This window comes from Mirounga angustirostris, unplaced genomic scaffold, assembly GCF_029215605.1.
Source record: "Mirounga angustirostris isolate CCGP_5_RB_7025 unplaced genomic scaffold, mMirAng1.0.hap1 SCAF_10, whole genome shotgun sequence".
Taxonomy (NCBI): domain Eukaryota; kingdom Metazoa; phylum Chordata; class Mammalia; order Carnivora; family Phocidae; genus Mirounga; species Mirounga angustirostris.
Genome location: NW_026991718.1, coordinates 80993830 through 81011013, shown reverse-complemented (window position 1 = coordinate 81011013; position 17184 = coordinate 80993830). Strand labels below are relative to the sequence as shown.

Sequence of the window (17184 nt, the reverse complement as noted above, 5' to 3'; positions counted from 1 at the left end):
CTTTATTGTTTCCCCACTCCCATACATACCTATGATACTCCCTGGCTTGATACAATGTGAAGTACTGTTCAATTTCACTTTATCTCCATATGGATCCCTAATTGCCCCAGGGCCATTTTTTTAAGGCCATCTTTTCCCTACTGCTTTGTAATGTAAACTTTGTCATTAATAAGTATCCATACATGTGTGGGTCTATTCCAAACTCTTACTTTGCTCCACTGGTCTATTTGTCCTTTTGTCTTTGTTCAGTATCACATTGTCTCAATCATGGGAGCTTTACAGAAAGTCTTGCTACCTAACAGTATAAATCCTCTAAATTTGTTGTTCAGTTTTGAAGACAATTTGTCTTGGTTAATTTGGGCCCTTTATATTTCCATAGAAATTTTAGGACCAGACTGTCTAATGACACACCCACACACAAACACATTGGGATTTTTAATGGAATTGCTTTGAATCCGTAGATTAATTTGAGAAGAATTAAAAATCTTATAATATTGAGTCTTTCTTTTTAGTAATACAGTCTTTATCTGTTTTGGACTTTCTGTGGAGAGGTTTCACACATATTCTCTAAACTTCATTTTGATGTTTGATATTGATGTATATGCCTCATAATATTATTGTAAATTAAGCATTTTTTAAATGTCACTTTCTATTTGTTGATACTTATGAAAATTACCCACTGATTTTTTTTTACCATGTATTAAGAAACCTGGATAAATTTACTTATTATGTCTAATTATTTATCTGTAGGTTCTTTTGGATTTTCTGTGAAAACAATCAAGCTGTTTGGGAATAACAAAAGCTTTACTTCTTTCCCTATCCTTAATCTTTAATTTTTTTTTTTTTTGCTTAGCATTGGTAAAATATTCATAGAAATAGTAATAATAGGCATCTGTGTTCCAGATCTTAGTATAAACCTTTCAACATTTCAACATTAAAAATATTATTTGCCGTAGATTATTTGTGAATAAACTTTATCAGTTTGAGAAAGGATTTCTTCTATTCTTAGTCTATTTAGATTTTTTTAAAAAAATCAAGAATAGAAGGGCACCCGGCTGGCTCAGTTGGTTAAGTGTCCGACTCTTGATTTTGGCTCAGGTCATGATCTCAGGGTTGTGAGATCATGCCCCGTGTCAGGCTCTGAGCTCCGTGCAGAGTCTTCTTTGCCCTCTCCCTCTGTTCCTCCCCCTGATTATGTGCTCTCTCTCTCTCTCTCATAAATAAATAAATAAAATCTTTTTAAAAAATCAAGAATAGATATTCAATTTTATCATATAATTTCTCTGCCTCTATTACAGATAAATAATAACCTTTGATTTTTCTTCCTTTATTCTGTAAAAGTGGCAAATAACTGATTTTTTACTTTTAAGCTACCCTTATATTCCTGGAATAAGTCAAAATTATTGTGATGTATATCTTTTTTACATATCTCTGGACTTGGTTTGCTAATATTATGTTTATAATTTTTACAGAAATATTATAATTTTCCTTCTGTTTAAGTGTCTTTGTCAGGCTCAATACCAAAATTATGCTAGTCGCATAAGGTAATTTGGGAAGATTTCCATCTTTTCTTACTTTCTGAAGAAGTCTATGCAAGATTGGTTTTATCTCCTCCTTAAATGTTTGGTAGAATTTACAAATAAAGCCATATGGTCTTGGGGTTTACTCTGTGGAAATATTTCAATTACAGATTTATTTACTTAATACTTGGAGTACTATTCAAACTTTCTGGTCTTTTATGGGTTTAATTTGTTGTTCCTTTTTCTAATTTCCTAGCATGGATTATTGATTTTCAGCCTGACTTCAACATTTTCATTAAAGGTTAAAAAAATTTCCCTTTAAACAATGCTTTACACAAGTTTTCATACGTCGCATTTTTCAAAATATTTTCTGATTTACATCATAATTTGTTTGATCCAGTTTTTATTCAACTTCTAAATAGAGGGATATTTGACTTTTTATACTGTTTTATATTTTATTTTGTTTTTGATTCCCTTCTGGTAAGGGAACATGCCCTATATGAAACTTTTAAAGACTTGATTGTTTATTATGTGGTTGAAATCTATATCTTTACTGAAAGTCTGTCTGCTTGTACTATCAGTTTATAGGAGAAGAGCAATACAATAATCCACTATGATTAGGAGTTTGTATATTTCTACTTGTGGCTCTGTCAAGTTTTGGTTTATATATTTTGAGGCTATGTTATTATTTGTATGCTAATTTAGACTTTTATATCTTCTTTTAGAATTAAACCTTTTATCATTATGAAATGAATCTCTTTATGCCTAGCAATATTTTCCTCATAATGTTTACATTTTATGATAATAATTACACAAACTTTCTTTTGTTTAGTGCTTCAACAAAATATCTTTTTTTTTTTTTAAAGATTTTATTTATTTGACAGAGAGAGAGCCACAGTGAGAGAGGGAACACAAGCGGGGGAGTGGGAGAGGGAGAAGCAGGCTTCCCACGGAGCAGGGAGTCCCATGCGGGGCTCGATCCCAAGACCCTGAGATCATGGCCTGAGCCGAAGGCAGACGCTTAACGACTGAGCCACCCAGGCGCCCAACAAAATATCTTTTTATCAACCTTTCACCTGTAAACTTTCTGTACTATCTCTTATAGATGGAAGTACTATCTCTTATAAGCAACATCTAGTGAGTTGTATATTTTCATCCATTCTGATCATCCATCCTTTTAAATGGAATAAATTTATATTTAATGCAATTACCTTCGGGTTCAAAACTATCATCTTACTATTTTCATTCTATTTGTTCTATAATTGTTTTTTCTACTTTGTTGCCTTTTTAAATTTTATTTTATTTTGCTTTTTATTTCCCTATTCTGTTAGCTTGTTACATTCTTTTACTGTTTTTTAGTGGTTACCTGGGATTACAACATTAGAATACAACAACGCCAGTCACCTCCCTCCAATTTATAAGCTATTTTTGTTGTTAATTTTAATTCTATTTACATTCAAAACCCCACAGACATTATTATTTTATGCAATTACTATTCATTTAGGTTTTACAAATATTCATCATTTCCATTATTTTAATTCCTTCCTTAATCTCCAAGCTTCTCTTCGAGACTCTTCCTTCTGTCTGAAACTTTTTATCATTCAATTTAGTATGATGGGTTTTTTTATCTGAAAATATTTTTATTCTACTTTTTTTTAATAATATTTTAGCAGGATATGAACCCTAAGTCATCAGTCACTTTCTTTCAGAATCTGGACGATACCAATGGTTTCCATGGCTTTTGTTGCAAAGAGGTTTTTTTTTTCTCTCTTTTGAAGAAAATAGGATCTCTTCTTTCCTCTGATTATGTTTAAAATTTTCTGTTTGTGTTTTTGACTTGTAGCAGTTTTACTAGCATTTGGTTTTGGTTTTCTTCTTATTTAATCTGCTTAGGGCTTGTCATAGTTCATGTCTTTTATCTATTTGGGGAAATGCTCAGTCATGACCTCTTAAAATACTATTCCTACTAATTTACCTCTCATTTCCTTTCGGAACTTTTCACAATATCCCATATATTTCTTATTTTGTTTTCCATATTTTCCAATGTTTTTTTTTTTCACTCTATTCTTCATTCTGATTATTCTTTCTTTCCTATCTTCCAACCAATCGATCGATTCTCTCTACAGCTGTGTCTAATCTACTTGTACACTATCAAATGAGATTCTAAATTTAGTTAATTTTTAGCTCAACTATTCCATTTAGATCTTTTTTATTTATATCATCTCTATGACAATGTCAAAAGTGTTGATGCCATTTTCCTTCCTTAAACATACTTTTAATTTTAAAGCCCCTAACTCAACTATCTGAAACCCACTTGTGTCTGTTACTAAGGTTTTTGTTTATCTTTCTCTCAAAGTTTCCAATAACATTTCCTTGTCTACTCATATGCTTTTGACATTATATATGAAAAATCATGGAGGTAGTTTAAGACTCTTTAAAATCTTATTTTCCTCCAGAGAAGATTTAAGTTTATTTCTCTCAGTCAGCTGGGATAAAAGTAATATCAATCTCAGATAATTTAAACAATCATGGATTGAGATAATTCTAGGTCAGACTTCTTTCCTTTGAGGGTTAAGGTGTAGAATTCTGAAGTAATAACCTATAGCTGAGTACAAGAGCTCCTCCTTCTTGGTAGGTCCTAAATTCCAATTTTATTCTCGAAGACCAATCAGTCTGTCAAAACTTTTGTTTAAGCCTTTTAGACTCTCAGATAATTTCTCTGTGATCCAGGGAGAAAAGGGCACTAAATGCCAGTTCCATCTTCTTGGGACTTCCCTTTTCTGTTGACTCTTGGCCAAGAAATTCCTCATTGTACTGGTACTTTCCAGCTTTTAAGCAGATTTTTAAAATATATTTTGTCCTTTTTTTTTCTAGTTGTTTTCATAGGATAGTTTGGTCTAGAACACTTAGTCCTTTACTGTCAGAAATACAATTCCGGGTGCCTGGGTGGCTCAGATGGTTAAGCATCTGCCTTCGGCTCAGGTCATGATCCCGGGGTCCTGGGATCGAGTCCCGCATCGGGCTCCCTGCTAGGCGGGGAGCCTGCTTCTCTCTCTGCCTCTGCCTCTCTCTTTCTCTCTCTCTGACTCTCATGAATAAATAAATTAAAAAAAAATTAAAAAAAAGAAATACAATTCCTTTATTACCTCCCTTTTTGCTTCTAATTTCCCCTAAAGAAAACATTTCAGGAGATGTGGAATGGTCAACATGGTACTGATTTATCTAACCATACAGCTGACCATTAGTTCTGCTACCTACCTCCATAACCTTTGCATTTGCTCTGCTTACTACCAGTTCCTAAATGAACTATAAACAGGGAGTAAAACTAAGATATTTTATCTTCTGTGATCACAAAGACGATGGTTCTCCCTTGTGAAGCTGAATAATTGAATTATCCCTTGCTACAACTGCAGATGGAATAGTGCCTAAGAAAGATCGTTAACTTATAGAGCTAGAAGGAAACAAAGATCAAGTCTAGCCCCATTTTCTACTTGGAAGAAACTCAATCTCGGGGAAACAGATGACCCAGCTTAAGGTCACACAGTGAATTATTGCAGGGTGAGACTATAAATCAGTCACTCTGCTCACACCACTACTGTTTTTAGTGCAGTATAATGCCTTTAGCTCCAAGCCATCCTGACCACTATTTCTTTTTATTCTGGATTGTGTAAACTCCCATATTTTTAATAGGGGATTTAGGGTCTTAGTAAAAATCCTAGTTTATATGGTTGGGTGTGATTTGGAGTTTCCTGTCTCATTTCGGCTCTCCCATAGATAGCATTTTAATTAGGTGACATGTATTTTAAATGTACTTCAAGCTCATCAGTGAAGGAAGAAATCAGCAGAACCTGTAATTTCTGTCATTTTTGTGGCAGGGAAGGATGAATGTTTACATGATAAAATGACCTATTGTTAACTGAGTGTTTACAGTTATGCTACGGATTTGCTATAAGATTTTGGGTAAGTCACTTTATCATTCTGAATCTTCATTTCCTCATTTTTAAAAGTAGGGAGACAGACTAGATCAGTGGCTCTCAAACCTGACTGCATATTGGAAATATCTGAAGAACTTATAAATAAAATATACCCATACCTGGGCCTTACCACCAGAGATTTGGGTTTTACTGGTGTGGGTGGGGCCCGGACATGTGTATTATTTAAATGCTCTTAAGATATTTTTAATATGCAGCCTATGTTGAGAATCCCTGTACCAGATGATCGCTAATGTTCTTTACAAGCCTTAAACTATGACTGTATGAGAAATCTATATAATTCCATGCATATTTATAATCACACACATTAAGATATTCCATTCCAAATTGCTTGCTAAAGAGGCACCTTAACAAAGCAGTGAGTTACCGCAAGAAAATATAACAAAGACACAGTCGTCTTAAACATGACAAAATATTTTCTGACTAGCCAGTTCTAAAATAACACAACATGATGCGACCTGGGGTGACGTAAAGGAAGGTATACATTTCTAGGGATCACAGTTTAACCAGAATCTCATTCTTCTGTGAGGTCTAGGACATAGGTGAAATTTGTTACTCTTACTGGTGTCAAAAAACTAGAAAGACGGACTTAGTGGTAGTAACTTTTATTTGCAAAATGGTACTTACTTCAGAGAGGCAAAGGAAGGAACCGCGCTTATCATCCCCGTCTCCGCCATCTCGATGGCATGTTTTATTTCCAGCTTTTTATACAAAGACACAATGCTTGACTTGGGTTGGTTTTCCCGAATCAAAAGCTTCCGCAGGTATTTGTCATCGAACTTCTTAAACCTGGAAATAAAGAAAATCCAAGCTTCAGTTAATTAATACTACATTGACCAGAAAAACAAAACAAAACAAAACAAAAAACACAAGCCTGTTTTTACCATCATTTCTACCACACCCAGGGAAAAACTGAGTAGTAGTGTTTTGCTTGTCTGCTCAATATATATATTTTTATATGTATATACCTGAATATATGTGTATATAAAATATATGTGTATATAAATGATACTACTGGTACATTTTTGTATATAGCCATGATATACATATATCTAATAATCCACTAATTATAGATTAAAATATGTATATCTTTAACATTTGCAATTTTGCTGCTTCTCTTTTCAGCGACATTACTCAAAAGTGTTAATACTTGGGGCATCAGGGGGGATCAGTCGGTTAAGTGTCTGCCTTCGGCTTAGGTCATGATCCCAGGGTCCTGGGATCGAGCCCCTCATCGGGCTCTCTGCAGGAAGCCTGCTTCTCCCTCTCCCACTCCTCCTGCTTGTGTTCCCTCTCTCACTGTCTCTCTCTCTCTCTCTGTGTCAAATAAATAAATAAAGTCTTAAAAAGAAAAAAAAAGAAGTGTAAATACTTCCTCCAATTCCTCTCTGATTTTCTCTTGAATGTTCACAAATTAGGCTTTTGCCCCCAATACTCTGCTGAAGCTACTCGTATTGAGGTCATCAGTGACCCCACAGTATAAATCCAATGGCCAATCATTGGCCCTCACCTTTCCTGACCTCTCCTGCTTAACACGTCATTTTCCAGAACATGACACACTCCTGGGCTCCCTCCTGCCTCTTTCTCAGCCTCTTTTGTTGGGTCTTTCTCTTTTTTCTAGCCTCTTGATGTAGGAGTGCCCAGGGTTCCATCTTGGCCCTCTTTACCTCCACTTGCTCTCTGGCCATCTTGCCCAGTCTCCTGATTTTAATGGCATCTCTGTGCCAGTGACTCCCACATTTGTATCTCCTGCTCCAGTCTCGCCCCCAAGCCCCGGAAATGACTATTCAGCTGCCTAGTCAACATCCCCACCTGGATATCCAGTTCTCAGTCTTGATGTTCCCAGATTGAACACATTTTCTCCTATAGTCCTCGCCATTTCAGTTAATGACCACTCCACCAGGTCAAAAACCCTGATGTCACCTCTGATTCTTCTCCTTCTCTCACATTCCATGTTATGGCCTGAATTGTGTCCTCCTAAAAATTCACAGATTGAAGTCCTCACCCCTCGCACCTCAGAACGTGACTGTATTTGGAGACAGGGTCTTTACAGTGGCGACTTTGTTAAAATGAGGCCATGAAGGCAGGTCTCAATCAAATATGACCGGTGTCTCTATGACTAAAGGAAATTTGACACAAACACATCAAGAGGCAGGAAGGAGACCACCTGCAAGCCAAAGAGAGAGGCCTGTAACCGATGTTTCCCTTACAGCCCACAGAAAAAACCAAATCTGCTGATACTTTGACCTTGGACTTCTAGTCCCCAAAACTGTGAGAAAAAAAGATAGTAGGAGAAAATAAATTTCTATTGTTTAAACCACCCAGTCTGTGGTACTTTGTTATAACAACTCCTATCCACTCTACTGGCAATTTCTGCTAGTTCCACCATCAACACACACACACACTCACACAATCCAACCATGCCTCACTACTTCTACACTCCTACCTCTTGGATCTACCCTGGTCCAAGACATCATCATCCCTCAATGGATTCTGGCAACAGGCACCCGACTGGTCTCCCTGCTTCCACCACTGCCTTCCTACAGACTACCCTTGACACAGAAGCCAGAGTGAGCCCGATAAAATATAAGTCAAACCATGTAAAACCCTGCATCTCACTTGAGTAAACGCACAATGACCTGCGGGCCCTACACAATTTGGAGCTGCGTCTCTTAGCAGTGCGCTTCTCACATCCAGCCTCACTGGTGTCCTTCCTGCCCTGGAATCTCGCCAGCTCTGCTCCGACCCGTGGGCCTTTACACCCAGTATCCCTTCCACCGCGAACACCCTTCCCCCACACACCTGCAGGGCTCAGTTTAAATCTTTCCCCTGGAGTCACTTACCAGAAAAGCCTCTCCCATCCATCCCATTAGAACTGCATGCCTTTTCCCACCCCCTGAGCTTCCTATTCTACCTGCCAGCTATAATTTTCTGCACAGCAATTATCATTGTCAAACACGCTCTATAATTTATCTTACTTTCTGTCCCCTAGCACTAGAATGATATATATGGGCAGAGATTTGCTTTTTTCCCAGTTTTCCCTTATCACCAGTGCCTCGGACAGTGCCTGGCACCCTATAAACACAGAGAGTAGAATGGATCATTTGGCCTCAGTTCCTCCCCGTACCCACACCGTCTGCCCTATTCCTTGGCAATGTCCTTCCACCACGGCCTAGGTGACCTGCGCTGTCCTATTTCCTCAATATTGTTCCCTGCTCTGGTCAGTGGGCTGTAGCAGACATGACAATTGGGGCAGAGGCTTAAAATGGGTTTGTGTATTGAAGCTTACCTCTTTTGTTTCTATAATTACCATGAGAAGGATATGTGTGGAGTGACTCCTTAGTCCCCGGACAAAGGTGAATGCCACATGAAGCAGAGTTCAGTCACTCCAGTCACATCAGAGAAGGCCAGCCGGGATCAGCTGACAAAACCAACCAACCCCGGGAAGCATGAGCAAGACCAGTCCACAGCAGCCCAGCGCAGCCCAGAGCCTGGACTCGCAGACTCGTGCGTGACTCATGCACTTTAATAATGTCACTGTTGTGGGGCGCCTGGGTGGCTCAGTTGGTTAAGCGACTGCCTTCGGCTCAGGTCATGGTCCCGGGGTGCTGGGATCGAGTCCCACATCGGGCTCCCGGCTCAGCGGGAAGCCTGCTTCTCCCTCTCCCACTCCCCCTGCTTGTGTCCCTGCTCTCGCTGTCTCTGTCTCTGTCAAATAAATAAATAAAATCTTTAAAAAAATAATAATAATAATGTCACTGTTGTTTGAGCAGCTGAGTATCAGGGTGGTTTGTTATGTAACATTATTATGCCAATAGGTAAGCAAAACAGCATGCAATGAATATTTGTTGAGAAAGAAAAAAAACGCATTATGGGGATTACCATAAGCCCAAGGAGGTTTATAGGTACACCCGTGCTATGAAAGGAACAATGTGAACCCACATTCTTGGTACTAAGCCCTTTGTTCTACACTGGAGGGCAATAAACAATTAAAGAGTCCTCCTTTTGACTGGCCACTACATGACACAGGGGCCAAGTTTTTTCCATGTTTATTCTGAATTTCACACGAGGCTCATTGGGCTAGGATTCCTGGCAGCAACGCATCTTTTTAAACTTCTGTTATTCTTATTATTGTTTTGGCTTTTCACTAGAGAGAAACAAAAGAAAGAATAAGCATTTAGGGCAAGGGCATCTAATTTATAGGAACTGTGCACTTTCTTTGCTTTATTTTCACGCCTTTCATTTCTCTGCCAACCTACACCTAGGCACTCTCTCTCGCCATCATTAGACTCCTTTTACCAAGTTTGAGAAACTTCCCTACTCAAAGGTTTAAGCCTTACCCTTTCTCAAAGGATCAGCTACCTCACAAATTCTCTGGCAAGACCACTAGAAAGCCACAGCATTAAGGATTCCAGAGGAAATGGAAAGAAACCCAGCATACCTAAAACAATCCACTTCTTTATATGTGATCTTTAGTAACATCAACAATTATGTACATACCAGAGATAGGATCTGAGCAGAGCTAATTTTAAGAATGACCTGCGTCAGCACCAAATTCCTCCATACCCACACACACTTCCCTGCTCTACCTGCGATATCCAGTGGGCTTGACAATCCAGGGAATTATTTTGAAATTTACCTGGAGAATGTCATGCATGGAAATATACAGGGGTTGAGTGAAATATGTACACTGCAGAGAAAAACCTGAGACACGTAGCAATATTACCTTTTAGACGTGAAATCAGACTTGGCTCTGCCATCTTTAGTATTTATAGTCCAATTAGCCTGGCAGCCTCTAGATGTTTGCCTGGAACAGACTCATGTACCCCAGAGAACAGAGTATCTCTGCCTGAAAGACAGGATGTAACCAGACTTTCTTTGATGTTCCTTTACCTGAGGTTCCAGACCAAAACCACATGACCACAGGGTCCACGACTTCCTCCTAACACTGCCCCAGGGATGCTGACCTGATTCCTACACCTGCTCACGTCTATATCCCCGTTTGGGAGGCAGAGGAGTGGTATAAATCCTTAACCCAATTTCCACTTTGGAAAGGAACCAGCTGTCCTGGGTGACTACTCTCTCTTGTCCCTCCAGGGAAGGACTGATGGGATGCTGGAGGAGGGAGAAAAGTGATCGGGTGGATAGGGAGGAGGTAGGTGGAAAACAGGCCTGGCTGAGAAAAAAAAACAGAGGAAGAGAGGCAGAAAAGTCTGAATCACTGACTTGGCAAAGACAAGGACCCGTCTTTGTTAGGACGGGTTAGGACATAAAGCAGGGTAGTGCGTAGAGAGTACTGTGCAGCTGGGTAGGGTTGGTTCTTTCATCCACCCCCTGCCTGCAAAAATGTGAATCCTGCCCAAGATAAATGGTCCTTCCCCCACCCCCTATTTTAGCAATGAAGATTTTAGTTTGCTTTATTACTTTGTGCTCCCACATAGCTAACTGGGTGCTCTCGCCATACAAATAACTATTTTTTCTTTGCTTATAAAGTAAGGCTAGGTCAAAGAGGCTTTTCTACATTAGTAAACAGTGTGGTCAGGTTTGTAAAGGGTGTTTTAGCACTTAGAGTCTCTGTAACTCATCTTATTACTTAATGATAGCACTCACTCACACACACACCCACACACCCATTGCTGTGTTGCCTTTATTATATTGCAAAATTTTAAAGTCCTGAGTTCATGGTTTATACTTCTCCTATAATCCAGCATCATGTCAGAACATGTGAACAAACAGTAAGCACTCAAAACCTCCCTAATGTTAAATTACATAAATTGGTAGGTTGGTCAACTTCACGTAAATTAGCAGGGGGGAGGGAAGGCATCTATTAGCAAGTTAGGAAAGCAAAGGCAAGAAAGTAAGAGGAATCTACCAAAATATAGTTTAAATCAATGTTGTCTGTCTCCTTCAAAAGGCTTTCCTAACCAGTGATGTGCTGATAAATGTTAACAAATTGTTTTATGGGGAAAAAAATAGGCCCTGGTTTATAGCATTTGTCAGTTCCACGGCACATGGAACACGACTCCAGCTACCCATGTGGATGGCACTGAATATGAAGTCAGGAGGAGAGGCACACGGTCAGCTCCTGGCGATTGGGTGAGCTGGCTCCTGCGCTCCGTGGTCCCCAACCCTGCTGTCCGAATTAATCCTGGAAGTCTGTTTTTCAGTTTATATGAAAACATGTATTTAATTCTGCCTGGATAGTGTACCTTGCCCATTTCAACTACAGGATCCTTGAAGAGGGGCGCCTGGGTGGCGCGGTCGGTTAAGTGTCTGACTCCTGGTTTCGGCTCAGGTCATGATCTTGTGGTCACGGGATCGAGTCCTGCATTAGGCTCTGTGCTCAGTGCAGAGTCTGCTTGAGATTCTCTCTCTCTTCCTCTGCCCCTCCCCACTCTTACTCGCGCACGTGCGCGCTCTCTGTCAAATAAATAAAATCTTTAAAGAAAAAAAAAAAAGATCCTTGAAGAGAGACACTGAATCTTATTTATCCACCACAAAGCTTTTTTTTTTTTAAATACTTCATTTATTTATTTGACAGAGAGAGAGGGAACACAAGCAGGGGGAGTGGGAGAGGGAGAAGCAGGCTTCCCGCGGAGCAGGGAGCCCGATGCGGGGCTCGATCCCAGGACCCTGAGATCATGACCTGAGCCAAAGGCAGATGCTTAACAACTGAGCCACCCAGGCACCCCTACCACAAAGCCTTTAAAGGTTAAAAACAAACAGAGATAGACAGACACATTATATAAGCACACATAATCTTTCATATAAGTGCAGCTTTTAAAATATTTATTTCTATTTGTTACAATATTTGTATTTAAAAATTTATTTGTAAAATACTTGTTAGTCTATTTATATTGTCAGGTGCTCCGAAGCTCTGCATTTGACAAAGCCCCTCGACATGTGTGGAACAACAAACAGTAACAGAACCCTCAGTGCTTCACCAAATAGACTATATTCCTCAGCCTCCCTTGCAGTGAGAAGAGCCCGCATGACTGAGTGCTGGCCACAGAAGGCCAGGCCATGTGTGTAACTGGAAGAATTGTGTGAAAGCTTCTGGTAACTCTAGTTAGGAGGAAGCTAGTACATATTCTTTGTCTCTTCATTATCTTTCTTCCTATGTGTAACCTGGAATGTGCGCACGATGGCTAACGCAGGAGCAGCCATTCTGGTCTAAAAGGCAATCTTGGAAATGGAAGTGGTTCGTGGATTGACCAGGACAGAAGCGTCCTGGGACCATGACGAGTCTGTGGAGCAGAGCTCACCTATTACACCTACATTGCCTACAGAGTTCTGGCTTTTTACAGAAGAGCAAGATAAGCTTCTATCTTGCTCCAGGTCTCTGTGATTGCTGAACTTTATCTCAAAGTACATACTACAGCACAATACAGGAAAGATTTGCAACACTGAGAAATAACACAGGTCAGTAAGTCCTGCTTCCAGAGTGAGCCAGAGCCCCATCATACTATAATGGCATAAGACCTTCTTACTTGTCTCTCCAAAAGTTGTGACCCCAATGTCCACAAACATCTTCAATCCCAGTCTTCACATGATCAAAAAACTAAAACAGAAAAAGTAGGCTACTGATTAATTTTTACCTGAAATCAGTAATTTGCACTCTACTTATATCATGCCTACACTTCAAAGACCCTGACCGTTTTTGCTTTTTTCTGTTGTTGGGTTTTTGTTTGTTTGTTTTGTTTTGTTTTTACTAGAAGCAATGATTCCTCTCCAAATACACTGATTTTATTATATTAATAATAGGCAATTCTCAGGTTATTTTTCTCATCATAACAGTTTGTTCATAATTTTGGAAAATATGAAATATGGTGATAATTTTCCAGTAGAAACATTTTCAGATTGAAGGAAGTAACAAGAGGGATTCCTTGTTCCTGGGGTGCCTGGGTGGCTTAGTCGGTTGAGCATCTGGCTCTTGGTTTCCACTCAGGTCATGATCTCAGGGTCATGGATTGAGCCCCGAGCTGGGATTCTGTCTCTCTCTCCCTCTTCCTCTGCCCCTCCCCTGGTCATGCTCTCTCGCTCGCTCTCTCTCTAAAATAAAATCTTTAAAAAACAGAGGGATTCCTTGTTCCCCCATTCCCAGGAGGTCTAGCAGGTTAATTTGGAGAAGCCACTGTACGGCTCTGCTCACACCCCCCGACTCAAGTCCTTCTTGGCCCTCTCTCCCTTTTACCCTCTGCCACTTCCCTCTCCTTCAAGAAATGAGTGCCAGAATGTCAAGCTGTCGACTGAATCCTACAAGTTTTTCTTTTATCACTTAAATCATTATTACTACGTTAACACTTACCCGGCAATGGATTTCTTCACTGACCGCTTGCTGTTTCTTATTGGACCTCTTAACATCGAGAAATTCCACCAGTGGTCGGATAGTAATTCCCTGCACAGGAAAAAAAATAGTGTATCTTCTTATAGAATTAAGTGAAAAATTCAAGAATAACTTCTATTCTCCTGAGCTTTGATAACCAACAAAAGATATCCTCCTCTCAAGATTTAATACAGTACATGTAACACTTTATTAATTTTTCCTCCTCTCCAATAACTGGCACATTTTCATAGGGCCAAGACCCAACATGTGCTACTAGAAACCAAACAATGGACAAAGTTCAAGAAATTGCAAACTAATTCTAAGTAATTCTAAGAAATAGAGAAAGAAAGAAATTCCAAGAAACAATAAAGTATTATCCAAATCAGAGGAATCACCTACTTGCATTATCCATAGAAAACTTTTCAATAATTCTTATATTCATTAATTTATTAAGACCATTTTAATGGTACTTCTGCTAGACACATGTTAGGGTCTTGGCATTTGGGATACAAAGATAAATAGTTAAGGCACTCAGTTCTAGGCCTTTGTAGTTTTATAGGGAGAAGGATATGCCAAAAATAGTCACAGAGTAGGCAAAAGGAAGGATGAGAGAGACACAGGAAGCCAGTCCAGAAAGGCCTCATAGAGAGGGAACAGTGAATAGTAGTCTTAAAAGATGTCAGAAGCATATCTGAGCGGGGACCAACCACGAGCAAAGAATCAGCAGTGAGAAAGGGTACAGAGGGGTTTGGGCACGTTTGTGAACTTGGAAAGTGGAGAGAACCATAAGCTATTTAGTAACCTAAGAAGAGAAGAAAAATTTCCTTAACATGATAAAAAAAACATCTGCCAGAAATCTATAGTGAACATCTGACTTAATAATTAAACATTAAAAGCCTTTCCATTAGAACTAGAGATAACACAAGGATACTCTTTATCTGCTATTTGACACAGTTCTGCATGTCCCAGTAAATTAAATAAGAAACAAAGAGGTAGAAGTATAGATACTAAAAATGAAATAACAAGATTTGGGAGCCTGGGTGGCTCAGTTGGTTAAGCGACTGCCTTCAGCTCAGGTCATGATCCTGGAGTCCCTGGATCGAGTCCCGGATCGGTCTCCCTGCTCGGCGGGGAGTCTGCTTCTCCCTCTGACCCTCCCCCTCTCATGCTCTCTCTCTCTCTCTCATTCTCGCTCTCAAATAAATAAATAAAATCTTAAGAAAAAAAAAAGAAATAACAAGATTTTTGTTGTTCATGAGTGATCTAGTTTTTGTCCTAAAATATCTAAGACAATCTCTTTTCATTTAAAAATACCAAGTTTAATAATGTGATTAGACATATCAACATATACAAATCCGTCCCATATGCTAATTTTAAAAAAGAAACAGAATAAACACCTACATGAGAGAGAATAGATATATATATTAGCGTGTACTCATATATAATAATGTATAAAATATATATAGTATACTATACAGACACTAACTATATACACTTATATAATCCATCCATGTATATATATAATATACAATCCTATCATGAAATGCATAAAATCTTCACAAAAAGAACTATAAAACTTAGTAAAAGGATATTCAAAAGATCTGGGTTTTAAAAAGACACTTCCTGGATGGGATTACATAACGATATCACGTTGACAATTTTATCTCAGTGCATGCAATACAATTCCGATACCTATTCCAAAAGGATTTTTATTAACAGAACTTGAGAAGTCAGCTCTAAATTAGTCGGGGGCAGTAAAAGTAACCAGGAAAATTTAGCAAAATAAGAATGATAGGAGAACTTAGATATCAAAACAATCAGGTAATATACTTAAAATTACAAGATACTAGCACTAAAACAGGCCAAGTGACAAGGGGGTGAGAACATGGGGTCAAGGAAGATCCCAAAGACTCCTGCATGGTAGGCAGGTGGCTGGCCCTTCTTGGCATGGGGAACACATGCATGGGGGCAGTAAGTGGATTTTGGGGGGTGGGGAGGGGTGGGTACATTGAGATATGTTCCCTGTCATGCATTTGATTTCGTCTTACCTCTCTGCATGTCTTTATTCGGGAATGCTTTTGATAATATAAACTGTGACACACACACACACACACACACACTTTTTAAGGGAGGTCATTCACTGTGTTCCATCAATCCGGCTTCAGGCATTTTTAAGCTTAACTTTAACTTTCTGGAGTGCAAACTGATTTTGACCAAATTTAGTAGAAGACACACCTTACGTCCTATTTGCTTTTCAGTCTGTCACTTTGAAATAACACAGGAGGTAATAAACAGTTTTCTAATCAACACGTGTCCTGTCATTTTTAACTTACGTAAATGAAAATGGGTATAAACATGGTTTACGGAGTTGGGTGATTCCACTGAACTCCAGATTCCATGAAGCCACTGATTTAATAACCACTCCAGGAAGAAAAAAAAATCAACAAAATCAATGCAATTTTGAAACTATATAATGTGTTCTAAGGACACTAACTGTTGTTTTGCATGCTTTTTTCCTATCAGTATCCACTTAGGGAAAAAAATAAGTGAGGGCCCAGCAGTTGTAAATACGGGACACAGAAATAAAGATAGGACACAGGCCCCAATCCGGATGTTGACTCCTTCCACTGGACAGATAATCTAGAGGTTAGTGCACTGTCACAAATAAAACAACACTGATCAACTACAGGAAGCAAGTATGGCCTGGTACCTAGCGTAACCCCAGCTTCTAAAAATACAACATATTGTAGTTTATAACTAATACAATTTATTGGTTATATGCAACGGATCACGGACACTGTCTTTGAACAACCTCTACTTAAACAGCTCCTTTCAGAGTCTCCTATTTGCTCTTTGAAGTATTTGCAGTTGTCATGTCATGTCAACGGGAATGATCTGACAGGTTCCTCTCCCTCCCTTCTTCCTTCCTTCCTCAATCCATCTATTTTGGAGGCAGAGTACCTGGCATCTGCGAACGTCATATTAAGTTCCCCAGGCTGGGTGCTATCCTCTAGGAGCCCTGGGTCTTGGGTTGGGAGAAATAAAGGAAAAGCACAAACAAAAACAAAAACAACAGCTAACCTTTGAGAAGGCACCTTATTTTAACCACACTGGAAAATTTCCAGTTCAGGTCACCTGCGAAGCAACCTTTGATAAGCCTTAGAAAAACAGCTTGTTACCATCCGTGTAGGTTAAAACAATAAAGAAACACCTTGGTTTTCCATCAAACCACTGAAAGCCGTATTTGCAAAGGGCAAGTGATGGGTTCCCCCATTCACTTGGCTTTGGCACAATACGCACAACACCTCGGGGCCAGACCTGAAGGAAGGGAATCATTTAACCGCAG

General features: G+C 39.2%; 1 protein-coding gene across 1 annotated transcript in view; it reads right to left on the bottom strand.

The window, feature by feature from the left end:
* Window positions 1–17184, bottom strand: part of SLC9A2 (solute carrier family 9 member A2) — a 98815-nt gene that overhangs the window by 9148 nt on the left and 72483 nt on the right. Inside the window, exons 6-8 of the mRNA XM_045885265.2 lie at window positions 13821–13910; window positions 13003–13073; window positions 6140–6301 (exon numbers count right to left, since the gene is read on the bottom strand). Coding sequence (XP_045741221.1) covers window positions 6140–6301; window positions 13003–13073; window positions 13821–13910 — 323 coding nt within the window. The remainder of the gene's footprint in view (window positions 1–6139; window positions 6302–13002; window positions 13074–13820; window positions 13911–17184) is intronic.